This window comes from Chiloscyllium plagiosum, unplaced genomic scaffold (assembly GCF_037043375.1).
Source record: "Chiloscyllium plagiosum isolate Xiang-an unplaced genomic scaffold, Cpla_swu_hap1 HiC_scaffold_25, whole genome shotgun sequence".
In the NCBI taxonomy this organism is placed as follows: domain Eukaryota; kingdom Metazoa; phylum Chordata; class Chondrichthyes; order Orectolobiformes; family Hemiscylliidae; genus Chiloscyllium; species Chiloscyllium plagiosum.
In genome coordinates, this window is record NW_028270163.1 from 49,853,422 (window position 1) to 49,872,489 (window position 19,068).

At 47.1% G+C, this 19,068-nt stretch overlaps 1 protein-coding gene across 1 annotated transcript in view; it reads right to left on the reverse strand.

Moving 5' to 3' along the window:
• The window catches only part of notum1a (notum, palmitoleoyl-protein carboxylesterase a), a 44,449-nt gene extending 33,228 nt beyond the window's left edge, over positions 1-11,221 (reverse strand). Inside the window, exons 1-5 of the mRNA XM_043714985.2 lie at positions 10,439-11,221; positions 7,725-7,777; positions 4,416-4,511; positions 2,820-2,880; positions 261-319 (exon numbers count right to left, since the gene is read on the reverse strand). Coding sequence (XP_043570920.2) covers positions 261-319; positions 2,820-2,880; positions 4,416-4,511; positions 7,725-7,777; positions 10,439-10,803 — 634 coding nt within the window. The 5' untranslated portion in view covers positions 10,804-11,221. The remainder of the gene's footprint in view (positions 1-260; positions 320-2,819; positions 2,881-4,415; positions 4,512-7,724; positions 7,778-10,438) is intronic.
• Between the last annotated feature and the right edge of the window lie 7,847 nt (positions 11,222-19,068).

The window sequence follows — 19,068 nt, forward strand, 5'->3', positions numbered from 1 at the left end:
CATTCCATGAACTCACGACTCGCTGAGTAAAGAACCTACCCCTAACATCTGTCCTATACCTACCACCCCTTAATTTAAAGCTATGCCCCTCGTAATAGCTGACTCCATACGTGGAAAAAGGTTCTCACGGTCAACCCTATCTAAACCCCTAATCATCTTAGTGTCACTCCAAGTAATGAACTTATTCATTTGGCAAACCTACATAAATTTGATAGAGATACATTCTGCTTAAAACAACATAGAACCAAACCAGAACATACTTTTCTCAGATTTCTGGGATGCTCCACTCCAGACGTCACTTGAGCAATAAGGAATAAAACTGAAAGAGGAAAAAATGTGCAATTAATCAATGTGCCAGATATTATTATTTGAGTAGAAATATAATTCTAAGTGTCACACAGAATTACACAAGTTTCTTCTGGATGGGAGAAATTGGAAAAGACTTTCTCACGCCTATGATAATCCAATAACGCCAGTCCTGGATTTGCCAATAGACTTCGAGGGCATCACAGGGAACCAGGCCTCAGGCCCTTCACAACAGGGAGGGAGCCATTCACCCTGGTCTCTTAAACTTCCTAAAGGCTCAGAGGTAGATCTGTGTGAGATCAAGGAGCATGTCAGCACTGTCTTCAAGATGATGTGTGGTGAATAGGATCGAATGACAGTGGCAGAAAAATAACCTGCAAATCAGGGGGAATGGTGCAGGAGATTATAACTCCCAGCCTGTACTTATGCTATATATATAATACACAGTGCAGTTTGACAAATGCACAGGAGTTACTGGAATGATTACATGGCATACTTTTGTGTGTTGCCTACCTTTTTGCAGATAGTTCTAGTTAGAATAAACTAAAATTATCTCAATCCCAACGTAAGGATCATAACATCAGTAAAAGAACAAGCACATTCATTACTCAGTTCCCTAGATGGGACTAGTGAAGTCAGTGCTGATACATGTAATGTGGTTCTATGCAATTATTTAACTTCCCCAGATTTAACATAACCATGTTGTTCAAAATTTTCCTCATGTTCTTCCTTTACGCACAGCATCACCCAGAGGTGCAAATACTTGATGGGATATGAAAAAGCACCAAATAGCCATCCTTTCTATGTGCCTATCCAGTCAGTGTTGAAAATGTGTTGCTGGAAAAGCGCAGCAGGTCAGGCAGCATCCAGGGAACAGGAGAATCGACGTTTCGGGCATAAGCCCTTCTTCAGGAATTCTTCAGGAATGTGTTGCGCTTTTCCAGCAACACATTTTCAGCTCTGATCTCCAGCATCTGCAGACCTCACTTTCTCCTATCCAGTCAGTGTGCCAAGCTGACTTACTACAGTGGTAATTGTATGTTGCAGTTCACTCATGGAGCCCAGGTTGCAGTGACTTTTATAAACATGTTGTAGTCCAGGGCTATGGATTGTGATGGTGGAGGTTCCAGTGTTATTCCTGTCATGTAGTTGACCAGGAATTTTCCTGCTCTGACCGCCTGCCATTGGCATGTATTGGAAGGGTTTATAGGTTCATAATCAATCTGCTTATAAATGCAGCTTCCTTGGCCATTGAATCCTGGGGTGATGCACAAATCCAGAACGTTTTCCTCATGGCAGAGATGCCACCATTGCCCCAGGAGATGTTTCAAATTTGACAATGAACTCCAGCTTATCCAAAGCCATTGTTCGCTTGGGAAAGGCTAAACAGTAATTACAAGCAGGAATGCCATTTCATATTTTCCCTCTTGATCCAACAGTACTTCAGTCACTTGTATTCACTCCTCCCCTAACTTTGACTGATTGATTGATCCAGCATTGGAGATATCAAGACTCCTGCAGTTTGTATAATTTTTCATGCATCCATGGGATGTTAGCTTTGCTGGTACTCTTGGGAAACAGCTGAAAAATGTGTTGCTGGAAAAGTGCAGCTGGTCAGGCAGCATCCAGGGAGCAGGAGAATCGACATTTCGGGCATAAGCCCTTCTTCAGGAATGAACCACTCTTGGGAAACACTCAGGAAGCTTGACACCATCCAAGACAAATCAGCCCACTTGATTAGCATTCCATTCACCACCTTCAGGTCAGTCCATCCACCATTGACACATGGTCTGAGCATTGTGTACCATTCACAAGGTGCACTACAGCAACTCCCCAAAACCTCTTCAACATCGCCTTCCAATCTCTACTGACTCGAAGGACAAGGGCAGCAGATACATGGGAGCATCACCACTTACCTGCAAGTTCCCCTCCCAGCCACACACTTTCCTGATTTGGAACTATCCTGTTTTTCCTTCATGATTACTGAGCCAAATTCCTGAACCCACCTACCTAGCAGCACTGTGAGAATGTCTGCCCTCCATGGACCACAGCAGTCCAAGAAAGGAGCTAACCACCATTTTCTCAAGGACAATTAGGGATGGGGAATAAAAGCTGGCCCAGCCAACAAACTCTGCTTTGCCCCATGAAAGACTGTGGTGAGTCAGCTTCTTGAACCACTGTAGATTGTATGGTGTAAGTTCTCCCACTGTCGTGATATATATGGAAGTCCAGAGGTTTGACCTAACAAGGAACAATGATATATTTCCAAGTCAGGAGGGTGGTGTGTGACTTGAAGGAGAATTTGATGGTTGTGATCTTCCCATTCAGTTGTTGTTCTTGACCATGTAGATGGTTGAGGGCATGGGTTTAGACATTCAATCTTAAACCAGGTGTCGCATTTTTATGAGCCGTCAAGTGAATTAGTTTAATATTTTCTATTATTATGTTTCATATTCAGACATCATAACTTTTCCAAATTTGGTTCCTAATTGTTTGAGTTGACCAAAACTTACACCATATTAGCGTTCCACCAGTAAGGATTTTCTTCTGGCTGAGGAGACAGGATTCCAGTACCTGATGAAAGAAAAGCCCCAGAAACATCAGGTCTATGAGCTTAATGTGAATTTGAACACACATTTCTTTTAAATTTCATGGAATATTTTGAGGGAAACCAGGATTATGACTTGTCAGAGATATAAAGGATCCACAGTCAATTTTGTTGCACATTGAGAGTACATACTGGATAGTTACTTCAATAGTTGGAGAATTAGGGTTGGGATTCCTAGTATGTAAAATGATTATGGAATGTGGAGCAAGCATTAGAATAATCATTTACAGCTAAATTATAGGAATTTCAGTTACAAATGAATAGTTAATCTGCAAATGTTCATGGGAAATCATTCAATTTTTATAGTATCTCTCAGTGAAATTGCCAATTAAGTCAATCTGCGTTAAATTATGGATAGCTTTCTGTGGTGGTCTCTAGCCATTAGAAATCAGGCTGACTGATTCGTGGACATTGCTAAACCCTTATTGTTAATGTTCAAAATACACGGAAGTGGCAGGCAACTCCACCCTGTGAAGCTCCAAACCACACGGGAACCTTCAATCACAGGAACAAGCAATCAGAAAAATCATCTTCATATTGCCCAGAAGAATCATACCAGATTCCAAACATTAACTCTATTTCTTTCTCCATGGATTCTGCCAGACCTGCTGAACTTCTCCAGCACTTTGTACTTGTTTTGAGTATCTAGCATCACTGTGTTGTGCTTTAATTTGTTGCTAACCCATGCCTGTTGTCTTATGCCAGTTTAAATACTGTGGTGTCTAGGAACTTAATGCCTTTTGTGCTTTATCGTGCTTTATTATTTTGAACTTTATTGTGCTTTGTTGCTTTAAGTTTAATGGAGAGGTGATGATTATTGAGAAATGTGATGAGTTCATCTAATCCTGCTCCTGTGCAAGTCCAGTTACCCCGTATGCTAACTATGGAAAGTCATGTTATTTTGTCTGTCATCAGTGGAGAAGGAGCCTGTGAAAACTGAAAAAAGTCACCCTGAAAATCACAAAGTGACCCTCCAAGAAAATTTCAAGAGCAGTCCTTGGAAAAAGAAAAATGACTTTTCTTTTAATCCCATCTCATTGGCACATTAGCCAGACAGATATAATATGGGAGGGCAGAGTGGAGGAAAAGAAATGAATGATTAGTTCTTTATCCCATCCAAGTCCCAAAGCAGTCTGCCTGAAATGTATACAATAACAACAGATTGCATTTATATAGTGTCCTTAACATCTATAGCATTAGATGTTAACATTGTGAGAATTCCAAAGGTGCTTCAGTGGAGCATCTAAATACATGACATGATTTTGGGCATTTTTCAAAAAGATTACAGGAGTACAGTGATGTAGTCTATGAACTGCCAATATCTTAGCAAATAGCAAATGACTATGGTATACTTCTGCAGGACTTTGGTGACATCACCCACTGAATGCCCAGATCTAATGACTTTGGAAATGATTATTCTAATGCTTTATTCGACTGAAATGTTTTCTCTCTGTTGCGTGAACAATAGCGCAGCGTCCAAACCATAATTTCCAATACCAACCTGTTTTACTTCGAGGCCAGTTGGTGGAGCTCATTAACCGGCGCATGGTGTCATATCGCGTGTCACAATTCTCTTTGCTGAAACAGTACCAGCCCCCTGGGAGAACAGAGGCAAACAGCACATTCAAGATTGAATAGGACAGTCAGCATGAGACATCTATGGATTAGAAACATACCAATTCTGCACTCCAGAAATATGAATAGTCTATAAATACTGTAGATGTCCATGAATAAGAACTAACAAATCCTTCAGTATCAAAAAAAAGAAAAGGCAGATTAATCGCTTAGTTTAAACATTTGATTGGGACTAGGACTGGAAGACAAGTCAGACATTTACTCATGAACAAAAAGTGGATGGGGAAGGTCAGGAAGAGGAGGAATGGCCCAGTAAGGTTTTGTTTAGAATACTGTTGAGTGAAGTGTGATGATCATCTCAATGAGGCAACTAAAAGACATCAAAGCATCAGGGCATCTGAAAAGGCCTAGTTGGAGGTGAAATAGAAAATTGGAATAAATGAAAAATACCTGCGGAAAATCTGGGAGAAAATTTTTAAAACATGAGCCATTTGTAAGCACACGCAAATGACAAAGCAGAACAACACCTTGGGAGCAAATTCCCAAACAAGCCACCAAGAGAGAGGATGCCCCTGCATATCTCAATACATATGGGTCAGACACTAGCTGGTGCATTATAAAACCTCTGACAGCCAGTTGGTGAAGGAGGAGACCAGAAGTCAATCTTCCTAGAGCTGTAGATTTTATTCACAAAGTGAAACATTATAAATGTATAGCTCTGAAATCTACAACTCGCTACCAGTGTCAAACCAATGGTTCCAAATTCTCTCCTCAAAGTGGCACAAAATTAATACAATAAATGTAATATATTGAGCTAATTATAAGTTCACTGGCAAATTTTACAAAAACATGCCAAAATAAATAAACTTTAAAACTCTAAATTAACAATGACAATAGATGAGTTAAAATATCCCCAGTACCAAATCTGAAAATACTAATGTTTTATTAATGCCCCTGATATGCAGTGCTTTCTGACATTGGACAAGATCCAAGCAATTTTAATTCAATTAAACCCCATTCACTTAGGGTTAAAATCAGGCCTGCTATCTCTGTAAATTGCTCCTCTCAATTACAGAAACTACTTCTAGCATTAGACGTTTTGAGGAGTGGGGGTTATGGGTACACAAAGTAAGTTGTATTTATCGCCAATCACTGGTCATGCGAAGGACACAAAGAATCAAACTGGAGTCACATAGAGGCCAGACCAGATGGGGCTGCAGGTCGCCTTTTTGAAGAAACTTAAAGTAGTTGAATGTTTACAGCAAGCTAAAAGCTTTCATGGTAATTTTCTGATGCTAGAAAATTACCAAATTTATTACATTCCATTTCACATCTAAATACCCACATCCATGTTTCCATTCCCCATATTATTGCAAAAACATAGCAGGAAACTTTTGCAGAGCCCAGATTGCTTTGACATCATACCAAAGCATTTTTGTTGCTCTTAACTTTACCTCATCAAACTATTTCCACCAGTGTCACTAATAGTGATAGACTCATGGAGGGACTGTGTGAGATGTGGTTTATGCTGAGGTGAATGCTTAATGTTGCAATGGAATCAATAGTAGACCTAAGTATTCCTGGGTTATTCAGGGGCAGATGGACTAGATTCACATTGAATTAGAAATTCACAAAATAGAAAGCTAGGAAGGAGTTTGAAGGGTTCAACTTAAATTGTACCATACACTCAAAAGGATTTGTACTCTCTCCATCAAATCGCTATCATTCAGTATCCAGCTAAAAATGGACAAGTGCACTTTTCCAAATTATTCCCTTGAATAATTCATAATTGACCAGAAGGATAATGGAAGAAAACTGGAATGAGGAGATTTGATTTTAACTTACAGCAAAAACTTACATTTATATAGCAACTATACAAAATAAAGCAACCAGAAACATTTTAAAAGACATTTGGATAAGTTCATGAATAGGAACGATTTGGAGGGATATGAACCAAATGCAGGCAGGTGGGATTAGTTTAGTTTGGGAACGTGGTCTGCATAGACTAGTTGGACCGAAGGGTCTGTTTCGTGCTGTATCGCTTTATGACAGTATCCCTGGGAGCAGCAATGTCAGCACTTGCAGACCTCACAATGAACTGGATCATAACCTCAACCATTCCTTATTGTTCTATTTTATTATGAAGTAATTGTGAGGGTTGTATTTTGCTGACTGGAAGAGGAAGAAAATCTTTAGTTCATTGTATTTTTTACACGATGGTTAAATCGCTATACCTTTTCAGGGAAGAAATCTGAACTAGGGTCCTTGATAGACAACGTTTAAATAAAATACTATTACTAAAATGAGTACTGGATGGATTTTATAATTTGTGTTTCCGATTATATCAAATCATTCTAGCAATATTAATCTTCAAATTAATCTTCATTTCTCTCTGATATAAAATTCTCCTTTGCCATGATAGTTTTAGAGTCTGGATGGGCGGCACAGTGGCTCAGTGGTTAGCACTGCTGCCTCACAGTCCCAGGGACCCAACTTCGATTCCAGCCTTGGGCAACTGTCTGTGTGGAGTTTGCACATTCTCCCCGTGTCTGCGTGGGTTTCCTCCGGGTGCTCCGGTTTCCTCCCACAGTCCAAAGATGTGCAGGTTAGGTGAATTGGTTGTGCTAAATTGCCCAGAGTGTTAGGTGCATTAGTCAGAGGGAAATGGGTCTGGGTGGGTTACTCTTCAGAGGTGTAGACTTGTTGGTCCGAAGGGCCTGTTTCCACACTCTAGGGGATCTAATCTAATCACAAGAGTTGGTGACGGGACACAGCAGAGGGTAGGGAGCTGAGTGGTTAGATTCATCCCCTGGAGAAAGGGACAACTGCAAAGGAAACCCCTCCAGGTGCTGGAAAGCTGAAGCACAAGGGAACCGGAATTTGGAAGAGAGGGAGTAACATCCTTTCAGAAACACCAGGGATGTTCCATGTTAGTGTTCCTGAGATCTCCCGTGGTTTCCGAGCAGGTTGCTGTTCTCACGCGCATTTCTGCGGGATCTCAGTCATTACCAACGCCAATAGATAAAGTGAAATTCGGGAAAAAATTATTTTGACTAAACGTCGTCAGATGTCAGTGCTGTAATTTCTAAAAAGTAGTATTATGTCAGCGACTGACTTCACAACATCCCTCTGCCTAACAGTGCTTTGGGACGGCCTGGGGATGGGGAAAACGCTATATAAATGAAAGCTTTTCTTTAAGAAATCTATCCACCTGCATTCAAAGCCCCAAACTCACCTTCTAAAAAGATTAACCAGCGCCTACTGCCTTTCGACTCTTTCATGTAATACCTGTGAAAGTAATGGTAAATCAGTGAAAGCAACATACAGAGAGCTCACTTTGTGCTAAATAAAACTATTCGGAAGCCTCAGGAATACTAAGCTGGAATGTTGCAAACAAAACTGTCATTGGCTGGACAAGGAAAAACGCTGAAGATCCCAGCGAGTCAGGCAGCAGCCATGGAGAGAGAGAGAGAGCCGAGATGACTCTCCATCAGAACTGACCTGAAGAAAATCCAGATTTCGAGTTTTCTGCGTTGGGAATCTGGTGGGTTTTTTTTCGCGAAACTCCTCGCCCACTGCGGAGGGGGGGGGGGGGGGAATGTTAGCTGACAGAGATGGAGCCCGGTGTAGGGAGTCACTGCCCTGCCCTGTGAACCATTGCTCAGAGAGCAGCCCCTCCACCTCCCCCGAAGCGCTTACTCTTGTCGAAACTGGAGAAGGGAATGTGTCCCCGCTGTGGCAGAGTAACGAAGGTCACCGGAATTTTGGGACGCTGTTAACACTCCGATAGAACGGGCGGGGGTGAATTTATAAAACCGGTAGCACCCTGTCGCTGGAAGCTGAGAGTCTCTCACACCGCGATTTGAGAAGTTAGGGATCCCCCTAATGAACCAAATACTGGATTGTTTGATGCTCTGTAATGCGGAGCCTCTGCATCTCAATGTTTGTTACCTGTTGAACTCTCAAATTCGCCTTTTATTTAAAATATATATCGAAAACCAACACAATCAATTCCAAAAACACCCGACATTGCTCTGAATTTTGTCACTTTAAATATTATTCTCACATTCAAAATGACTAAAGACATGCAAAGATCTAGGAACTGCGCCCCACCCCCCTCGGCTTTGGTGATAAAGAAAAAAATCTCATTTAATGCGCCGCTTCTGTTAATTCCTCACCGTCACGTGGGTCTTAAAGAGAGAAAGGGGGCTGTTATCTTCTCTTTCTGTTGTTTTTCCGAATTCTGATTTGAACTAAGAGTTTGTGGGACTGTGTGTGAAATTGATCAGGATGTGAGTTTTACACAGGGAGGGGGTGAAACTGATCAGGATGTGAGTTTTACACAGACACGGGGAGGGGGTGAAACTGGTCAGGATGTGAGTTTTACACAGGGAGAGGTGAAACTGATCAGGATGTGAGTTTGACACAAGGAGGGGGTGAAACTGATCAGGATGTGAGTTTGACACAGGGAGGGGGTGAAACTGATCGGGATATGAGTTTTAAACAGGGAGAGGGTGAAATTGATCAGGATGTGAGTTTTACACAGGGAGGGAGTGAAATTAATCAGGATGTGAGTTTGACACAGGGGGTGGGTGAAACAGATCAGGATGTGAGTTTTACACAGGGAGGGGGTGAAACTGATCAGGATATGAGTTTGACACAGGGAGGGGGTGAAACTGATCAGGATATGAGTTTGACACAGGGAGGGGGTGAAACTGATCAGGATATGAGTTTTACACGGACACGGGGAGGGGGTGAAACTGATCAGGATGTGAGTTTTACACAGGGAGAGATGGAACTGATCAGGATGTGAGTTTTACACAGGGAGGGGGTGAAACTAATCAGGATGTGAGTTTGACACAGGGAGGGGGTGAAACTGATCGGGATATGAGTTTTAAACAGGGAGAGGGTGAAATTGATCAGGATGTGAGTTTTACACAGGGAGGGAGTGAAATTAATCAGGATGTGAGTTTGACACAGGGGGTGGGTGAAACAGATCAGGATATGAGTTTTACACAGGGAGGGGGTGAAACTGATCAGGATATGAGTTTTACACAGGGGGGGTGAAATTGATCGGGATGTGAGTTTTACACAGGGGAGGGGGTGAAACTGATCAGGATGTGAGTTTTACACAGGGAGGGGGTGTGTGAAACTGATCAGGATGTGAGTTTTACACAGGGAGGGGGTGTGTGAAATTGATCAGGATGTGAGTTTTACACGGGGAGGGGGTAAAACTGATCGGGATTGAGTTTTACACGGGGAGGGGGTGAAACTGATCAGGATGTGAGTTTTACACACGGAGGGGGTGAAATTGATCGGGATGTGAGTATCAGACGGACTAATTGGTTGGGGAAGGAGGCTGGGATGTGCGGAGGGGTCACCTTTGGGGTGTTGTATATAGGAGAATGCCGGGTCCCGGTGCGAGTGAGCGACACGGGGCCGTGTACAGCCCTGAGCTGCTGTATTCGGGACATTGCAGAGTGAATCCACGCGTTCTTCAGCAAGCTCCAGCTCAGATTTTAGGTTTTTAGGGTCTGGGGGCGGTGGTGGCGTGGAGAAGGGAGAGAGCAAGAGAGAGAGAGAGAGAAGGGGGTGAGGGGGCGGGGGAGAGAGAAAGAGAGAAGCTCCATCCATAAAGTGGACTTTAAAAAATACATCAGAAAAAAAATGACATTCTCACCCGGATTCCCTTCAGCAGCAAAACCAATCCCTGAGAACTTTTGATCACTGATTGAGGAGGGGTGCGGATATTATTTTGGGGGGTGGTAGTTAATTTTTCTCTAGCCCTGTCCGTTTTCAAAGGAAGCCGAGTGTCGTGATTGAAAGGGGCTGTTTTTTTAAAAATGAAATCCTCTCTGCCGGACAATGTGAGATGTCAGTGGGGGTTTTGTTTGGGGGGGGGAAAGGACCGTCCAGTGGGGGGGGGGGGGGAGGCGTGAAATTCCTTACCCAGCCGGAGTGCCGTCGTTACAGGTAACCGAGGAGTTGGTCAGAAAGTGGAGCCTCATGTCATCGTTGAGCTTCTGGACGGAGCAGGGGTAGAGGGACTGAGCCAGGCTCTTGATCTGAGTCATGAAGTTATCAATGTTTCCTTCTACCGCGGTGAAGTCCAAAGTAAAACTCTCCTCGGTCTCAGGCGCCGCCGCCGCTGGTTGCTGCTGGCTCCTCTCCCGGGCAGAGAGCCCTTGGGGCCGGCGGTAGTGGGAGTTCTGTCGGGCACCCTTCCAGCTTTTCCTGGTGTCGGCGGGGCCGCCGAGCTGACACAGGGCGAAGCCGAAGAGCAGCGGGCGCCACAGGCTCGGAGCGGAGACCATTCTCTGCAGAACTCTCTCTCTCTCTCTCTCTATTCCCCTTTCTCAAAAAAAAACACTTAAAGCAAAATCCGCTCAGGTTACTCCCGCTGTCTCAGGATAGGATTCCAGCACCCCAACCAAAATAATAAAAAAAATACACTGGTCCCTGACGCAGGGAGAGTGAAACCTAACTAAATTAAAAAAAACCTGAAATTAATTTAAAAAAGAATCAAGCAGAATGAAACAGAAAATCGTGCAATTCAAACGTGTCAATTTTCCAGCCGAGGTAGTTTTCCCCTCCCAATAGTTATTCCCAATAGTTTAAATCTTTTCTCTTTAAAAAGACGACTTGGTGGATATGATTTAAAGTAAAGTTCTCCACAATTGTTACAGCAGCTCTCTGGAGTTGGATGAGGAATCTCGAGCCGCCCCTGAGTGCTGAAGCCACGCTGGTTAAATACTGAGGGAGCTCACTCCACACACTCCGCTCCGGTCGGGAACATGGCTCGGGGCGGGGGGGACGGTGGGGTGGGGGGGGGGGGGGGGGGGGAGTTGAATTGCCATCTCCGCTTATTTCATCTTCCCTCTGACTCCCTGCCAATGAACGCACTGGCCAACAGAAAACTGGGCGGTCTTTGAGAGTGGGGGCCCTTTCATCCACCACCTCGCTAGCCCCCCCCCCACCCACCCACAAGCCCCTCCCCAACCATCACCCACACACCCCCCCCCACACACACACACACACCCCACAGCCCTTCTCTGAGGTGTTCCCCCAATCGCCTTTGATCTCCCCCATTAGGGGGTGCGGTGGTGGGGGGGGGGGTGGTGCTGTCGGGGTGGCGGGCAATGGGAGGGGATTTCCTCCCCCCCCCCTCGCAGTTGCTGTCCAGTTGCGCATCCCCCACCCCCCTCAACAAACAGGACGGGGGGCTGGGAGTGTTTGCCGTCCCTTTGATGTCGCCGCCGTGTTAAGTGTTCCCAAAGATCAGAGCGGATTGATTCCAGTCTTTCCAGAGAGGGGGGGGGGGTATACCGCGCTCTCCCGGGAGATTTAATTCTTGGATATTCCGTGTTGTTCCAGCTACAGTAGCACGGGGGGGGGGGGGGGGGGAAGGCCCATCGTGTCCGCATCAGTTATTAAGCATCTATTTTAATCCCATTTTCCAGCCCTTGCCTTGTCTGTGCTAGTGTTTGATGTGCTCTCCAGAAGTAGTTTTTAAATGTCTTCAAGTCCCCGCCTTTTGAGTTCCGGATTCCCACTGACCGGCGTCTGATTGTGTCTCTTCAAACCCTCCTTAAACCGGTGTCCCTTCATTACTGACCTCTCCACCAACGTAGAGAGTTTAGCCCTGCCTATCCCGTCCATGCTCCTCAATCAGGTTTTTCTTTAGATTAGATTAGATTAGATTCCCTACAGTGTGGAAACAGGCCCTTCGGCCCAACAAGTCCACACCGACCCTCCGAAGAGCAACCCATCCAGACCCATTCCCCTACATTCACCTCTGACTAACACTGTGGGCAATTTCCCAAGGCCAATTCACCTGACCTGCACATCTTTGGACTGTAGGAGGAAACCGGAGCACCCGGAGGAAACCCACCCAGACACGGGGAGAATGTGCAAACTCCACACAGACAGTCGGCCGAGGTTGGAATCGAACTGGGGTCCCTGATGCTGTGAGGCAGCAGAGCTAACCACTGAGCCACCGCGTCCCCCATCCCCTCCCGCCCCCCATCCTTCTTCGCTCTGAGGAAAACAGTCCCGTCTATCCAGGGACAAAATTCAGGCTGAGAGGGGAAAAGATATAAAAGGGACCTAAGGGTGGTACGTGTATGGGATGAGCTGCCAGAGGATGTGGTGGAGGCTGGTACAATTGTCACATTTAAGAGGCATCTGGATGGGTATATGAATAGGAAGGGTTTGGGCCAAGTGCTGGCAAAAGGTGAGGTTAAGAGAACTGGACGACATAGACGAGTTGGACCGAAGGGTCTGTTTCCGTGCTGGACAGCTCGATGACTCTGAGGGGAGGTCAATCGACCCGAAATGTTATCTATGATTTCTGCTCAGCATCTGTGGAGATAAATCAGACTTTACGTTTCGAGTCGAGTGACCCTTCCTCATTCTGAGGAGCTTTTCCAGCAGTTTTCAGTTTACAGCATCCGCAGTTCTTTTGGGGTTCTTATCCAGTCTCTCTCCAGCCCAGGCAGCATCCTGGTGAATCTCCTCAACTCACTCCAGTGCAATCACAACCCTCCCATAGACTGGTGACCAGAATGGCAGACAGTGTGTGTGTGTGTGTGGAAGATATTTCACACCGCGGTCTGTCCCCTCTCCCTCAGCCGGAGCTCAAACTGTTTCAGTCCCCCACTGGGGCTCGACGCACAGCTTTGAAATCCAGCTTTAACTCCATTCGGATTTGGAGTTTCCCCAACTGGTGCCCTCAGGCTCATTTGAAACCCTGGAGCGATTGCAAATTAAATCGCACCCCCGGAACCACCCCCCCCCAAAAAAAAAACCTTACCTGGTCCCCAATAATCTCTGAGGGGACCCTCTGCCGGCCGGAGCTCAGCCAGTCAGTAAGAGCTCAGCATTTTGTTTTACTGAGACACAGCGGTGCTGCGTTTGAAGGAGCGGCGCTCCGAAAGCTAGTGCTTCCAATTAAACCTGTGGGACTAAAACCTGGTGTTGTGTGATTTTTTTAAACTTTGTCCACCCCAGTCCAATACCGGCATGTCCAAACCGTTTCTCTGAAATAGATTTTTTTCTAAATAATGTCAGAGAACAAAGGTCTCTTTAACAGAGAGGGAGAGAGAGAGAGAGCACACATCCCCTGGTCAGTACTGTCAGCCATAGTCCCTATTATTTCCCAATCACGGCTTGTTTACACACGGTTCAGAAAACAGTGCGGGCGAGAGCCAGTGCTGCTTCAATCCTCTCAACTCCAAACGGCGCGGAAACCCCGCTCACAGGATAAAACAAGAGCCCATCCTGTTGTATTTGAAGTGATCGCTTCAGATAAGGGATGGGCATTTGAGATAAGGGATATTTATTCAAGAAACAACACGGGGGGGGGGGGGGAGAGAGAGAGTAAGAACAGTGTGTGTGACAGGGTACTGCGGGGGTAGGGGGAGTCCGAGAGACTTAGAGCGGTCAACCAGGGTCACCACCTTGGCGGGAGGGAGGGAGGGGGAGGGGGGGGGGGAGAAAGGTGCATGAGGAAGAAGAGCCGGAGGGACTCTGCAGGGTGAGAGGGAGAGAGGGGGAGAGAGAATAAGGACTGGGCCGGTGCTGAGAGGTGGTGGGAGAGACAGGAAGGAGGTAATAGAGGAGAAAGTGAGGGTAATAGAGGGCCAATTCCAATTCAGTCCCTTTCATCGCTCAGTTGCCCTGCCCCGGGAGGTCGGTGACACAGGCACCTTCCCGATGTACCGTCCTGCCAGAAACTGCTCTGTCGGTTTCCATTCTCTCAGCTCCGGTAGGCTCTACCCAGGGTCCGGGACACGGAGAGAGAGACCCCCAGGTCAGACCCGAATTCTTCCCCAGCAGCGGCGGCGCGGGTTTGGAGGGGGAACGGGCTGTTGCTGACCAAGAAGCCAGGGACGGAGAGAGGGAGTGAAAGAGGGAAGAAGTGAGGGAATGTGAGGGAGGGAGGAGATGTGGGTGTGAGGGAGGGAGGGAGTTTGTGAGTGAGGGAGGGGATGTGTGTGAGGGAGGGAGGGGATGTGTGTGTGAGGGAGGGAGGGAGTGTGTGTGAGGGAGGGAGGGAAGGAATGTGTGAGTGAGGGAGGGAAGGAATGTGTGAGTGAAGGAGGGGACGTTTGTGAGGGAGGGAGGGAAGGAATGTGTGAGTGAGTGAGGGAGGGATTGTGTGAGTGAGTGAGGGAGGGGATGTGTGTGAAGAAGGGAGGGAGAGGATGTGTGTGAATGAGTGACGGAAGGAATGTGAGTGAGGGGATGTGTGCGAGGGAGGGAGGAGATGTGGGTGTGAGTGAGGGAGGGGATGTGTGAGGGAGGGAGGGGATGTGTGAGTGAGGGAGGGGATATGTGTGAGGGAGGAGATGTGGGTGTGAGGGAGGGAGGGAATGTGTGAGTGAGGGAGGGGATGTGTGTGAGAGAGGGAGGAGATGTGGGTGTGAGGGAGGGAATGTGTGAGTGAGGGAGGGAATGTGTGAGTGAGGGAGGGGATGTGTGTGAGGGAGGGAGGAGATGTGGGTGTGAGGGAGGGAGGGAATGTGTGAGTGAGGGAGGGAATGTGTGAGTGAGGGAGGGGATGTGTGTGAGGGAGGGAGGAGATGTGGGTGTGAGGGAGGGAGGGAGTGTGTGAGTGAGGGAGGGGATGTGTGTGAGGGAGGGAGGGGATGTGTGTGTGAGGGAGGGAGGGAGTGTGTGTGAGGGAGGGAGGAGATGTGTGTGTGAGGGAGGGAGGGAGTGTGTGAGTGAGGGAGGGGATGTGTGTGAGGGAGGGAGGGGATGTGTGTGTGAGGGAGGGAGGGAGTGTGTGTGAGGGAGGGAGGAGATGTGGGTGTGAGGGAGGGAATGTGTGAGTGAGGGAGGGGATGTGTGTGTGAGGGAGGGAGTGTGTGTGAGGGAGGGAGGAGATGTGGGTGTGAGGGAGGGAGGGAATGTGTGAGTGAGGGAGGGGATGTGTGTGAGTGAGGGAGGGGATGTGTGAGTGAGGGAGGGAGTGTGTGTGTGAGGGAGGGGATGTGTGAGTGAGGGAGGGGATGTGTGAGGGAGGGAGGGGATGTGTGAGGGAGGGAGGGGATGTGTGTGAGTGAGGGAGGGGATGTGTGAGTGAGGGAGGGAGTGTGTGTGAGTGAGGGAGGGTATGTGTGAGTGAGGGAGGGGATGTGTGAGGGAGGAAGGGGATGTGTGTGAGTGAGGGAGGGGATGTGTGAGTGAGGGAGGGGATGTGTGAGGGAGGGTGGGGATGTGTGAGTGAGGGAGGGGATGTGTGTGAGTGAGGGAGGGGATGTGTGTGAGTGAGGGAGGGGATGTGTGAGTGAGGGAGGGAGTGTGTGTGAGTGAGGGAGGGTATGTGTGAGTGAGGGAGGGGATGTGTGAGGGAGGAAGGGGATGTGTGTGAGTGAGGGAGGGGATGTGTGAGTGAGGGAGGGGATGTGTGAGGGAGGGTGGGGATGTGTGAGGGAGGGAGGGGATGTGTGTGAGGGAGGGAGGGAGTGACCCGATGGTAGGTTCCGACAGATTGCTTTGCCCTGTGTTCTCTCAGTCGGGGTTGTGGGGTTGTGGTTGGAAGGTGTTTTGATGGTGTTCTTTCTCTCCGCTCGGGAGCTGGGATGAAATGAAATGTTTCTTATTTTAAGTTCAGCAAATTTACAGCAATTATATCGGAAAGCACTGGGGCAAACACGCAAATTCCCGACTTCAAGCAGATTATTCTTTGACTACTAGCAGGTAGAGAGGGGCAAATGGCAGAGAGAGGGGCAAAGGCCAGGGAGACACAGAGAAGAGCAAAGGGCAGAGAGAGAGAGAGGCAAAGGGCAGAGAGAGAGGAGCAAAGGGCAGAGAGAGAGAGGAGCAAAGGACAGAGAGAGAGAGAGGCAAAGGGCAGAGAGAGGAGCAAAGGGCAGAGAGAGGAGCAAAGGGCAGAGAGAGAGAGGCAAAGAGCAGAGAGAGAGGAGCAAAGGGCAGAGAGAGAGGAGCAAAGGGCAGAGCGAGAGGCAAAGGGCAGAGAGAGAGAGGCAAAGGGCAGAGAGAGAAAGGCAAAGGGCAGAGAGAGAGGAGCAAAGGGCAGAGAGAGGAGCAAAGGGCAGAGAGAGAGAGGAGCAAAGGACAGAGAGAGAGAGAGGCAAAGGGCAGAGAGAGGAGCAAAGGGCAGAGAGAGAGACAAAGGACAGAGAGAGAGAGGGAAAGGGCAGAGAGAGAGGAGAAAAGGGCAGAGTGAGAGAGAGAGAGGAGCAACGGGCAGAGAGAGAGAGAGGCAAAGGGCAGAGAGAGAGGAGCAAAGGGTAGAGAGAGAGAGAGGGAAAGAGCAGAGAGAGAGAGGCAAAGGTCAGAGAGAGAGAGGAGCAACAGGCAGAGAGAGAGAGAGAGGCAAAGGGCAGAGAGAGAGGAGCAAAGGGTAGAGAGAGAGAGAGAGGGAAAGAGCAGAGAGAGATAGGCAAAGGTCAGAGAGAGAGAGAGAGGAGCAACAGGCAGAGAGAGAGAGAGGCAAAGGGCAGAGAGAGAGAGAGAGAGGCAAAGGGCAGAGAGAGAAGGGCAAAGGGCAGAGAGGCAATAGACAATAGGTGCAGGAGTAGGCCATTCTGCCCTTCGAGCCTGCACCATCATTCAATATGATCATGGCTGATCATCCTTAATCAGTATCCTGTTCCTGCCTTATCTCCATAACCCTTGATTCCACAATCCTTGAGAGCTCTATCCAACTCTTTCTTAAATGAATCCAGAGACTGGGCCTCCACTGCCCTCTGGGGCAGAGCATTCCACACAGCCACCACTCTCTGGGTGAAGAAGTTTCTCCTCATCTCTGTCCTAAATGGTCTACCCCGTATTTTTAAGCAGTGTCCTCTGGTTCGGCACTCACCCATCAGCGGAAACATGTTTCCTGCCTCCAGAGTGTCCAATCCTTTAATAATCTTATATGTCTCAATCAGATCCCCTCTCAGTCTTCTAAACTTGCTTTTACCTCAAGGGTATACAAGCCCAGTCGCTCCAGTCTTTCAGTGTAAGGTAATCCCGCCATTCCAGGAATTGACCTCTTGAACCTACGCTGCACTCCCTCAATAGTCAGAATGTCTTTCCTCAAATTTGGAGACCAGAACTGCACACAATACTCCAGGTGTGGTTTCACCAGGGCCCTGTACAGCTGCAGAAGAACCTCTTTGCTTCTATACTCAATCCCTCTTGTTATGAAGGCCAGCATGCTATTAGCCTTCTTCACAATCTGCTGTACCTGCATGCTTACCTTCATTGACTGGTGTACAAGAACTCCCAGATCTCTCTGTACTGCCCCTTTACCTAAATTGATTCCATTTAGGTAGTAATCTGCCTTCCTGTTCTTGCCACCAAAGTGGATAACCATGCATTTATCCACGTTAAATTGCATCTGCCATGCATCTGACCACTCACCTAACTTGTCCAGTTCACCCTGTAATCTCCTAACATCCTCATCACATTTCACCCTGCCACCCAGCTTAGTATCATCAGCAAATTTGCTAATGTTATTACTAATACCATCTTCTATATCATTAACATATATTGTAAAAAGCTACGGTCCCAGTACTGATCCCTGCATAGTTAGGTACTGCACTGGTCACTGCCTGCCATTGCGAAATGGAGCCATTTATCACTACTCTTTGTTTCCTATCAGCCAACCAACTTTCAATCCAAGTTAGTACTTTGCCCCCAATACTATGTGCCCTAATTTTGCTCACTAACCTCCTGTGTGGAACTTTATCAAAAGCTTTTTGAAAGTCCAGGTACATACATCTACTGGATCTCCCTCATCCATCTTCAGAGTTACATCCTCAAAAAATTCCAGAAGATTAGTCAAGCATGATTTCCCCTTCATAAATCCATGCTGACTCTGACCAATCCTGTTACTACTATCCAGATGTGTTGTAATTTCATCCTTTATAATAGACTCCAGCATCTTTCCCACCACTGAGGTCGGACTGACTGGTCTATAATTTCCTGCTTTCACTCTCCCACCTTTATTAAAAAGTGGTACAACATTAGCCACCCTCCAATCTGCAGGAACTGATCCCAAATTTATCGAACTCTGGAAAATAATCACCAACGCATCCACGATTTCCCGAGCCACCTCCTTCAGTACCCTGGGATGTAGACCATCAGGCCCCGGAGACTTATCAACCTTCAGACCTAACAGTCTCTCCAACACCAATTCCTGGCAAATATAAATTCCCTTCAGTTCAGGTCCTTCAGCCACTGTTACCTCAGGGAGATTGCTTGTGTCTTCCCCAGTGAACACAGATCTGAAGTACCAATTCAATTCTTCTGCTATTTCTTTGTTCCCCGTAATATATTCTCCTGTTTCTGTCTTCAAGGGCCCAATTTTAGTCTTAACCATTTTTTGCCTTTCACATACCTAAAAAAAAGGCAGAGGAACAAAGGGCAGAGAGAGAGAGGAGAAAAGGGCAGAGAGAGAGAGAGGCAAAGGGCAGAGAGACAGAGGAGCAAAGGACAGAGAGAAGGGCAGAGAGAGAGAGGCAAAGGGCAGAGAAAGAGAGAGAGAGAGGGGCAACGGGCAGAGAGAAAGAGAGCGAGAAAGGGCAGAGAGAGAGAGAGAGAGAGCGAGAAAGGGCAGA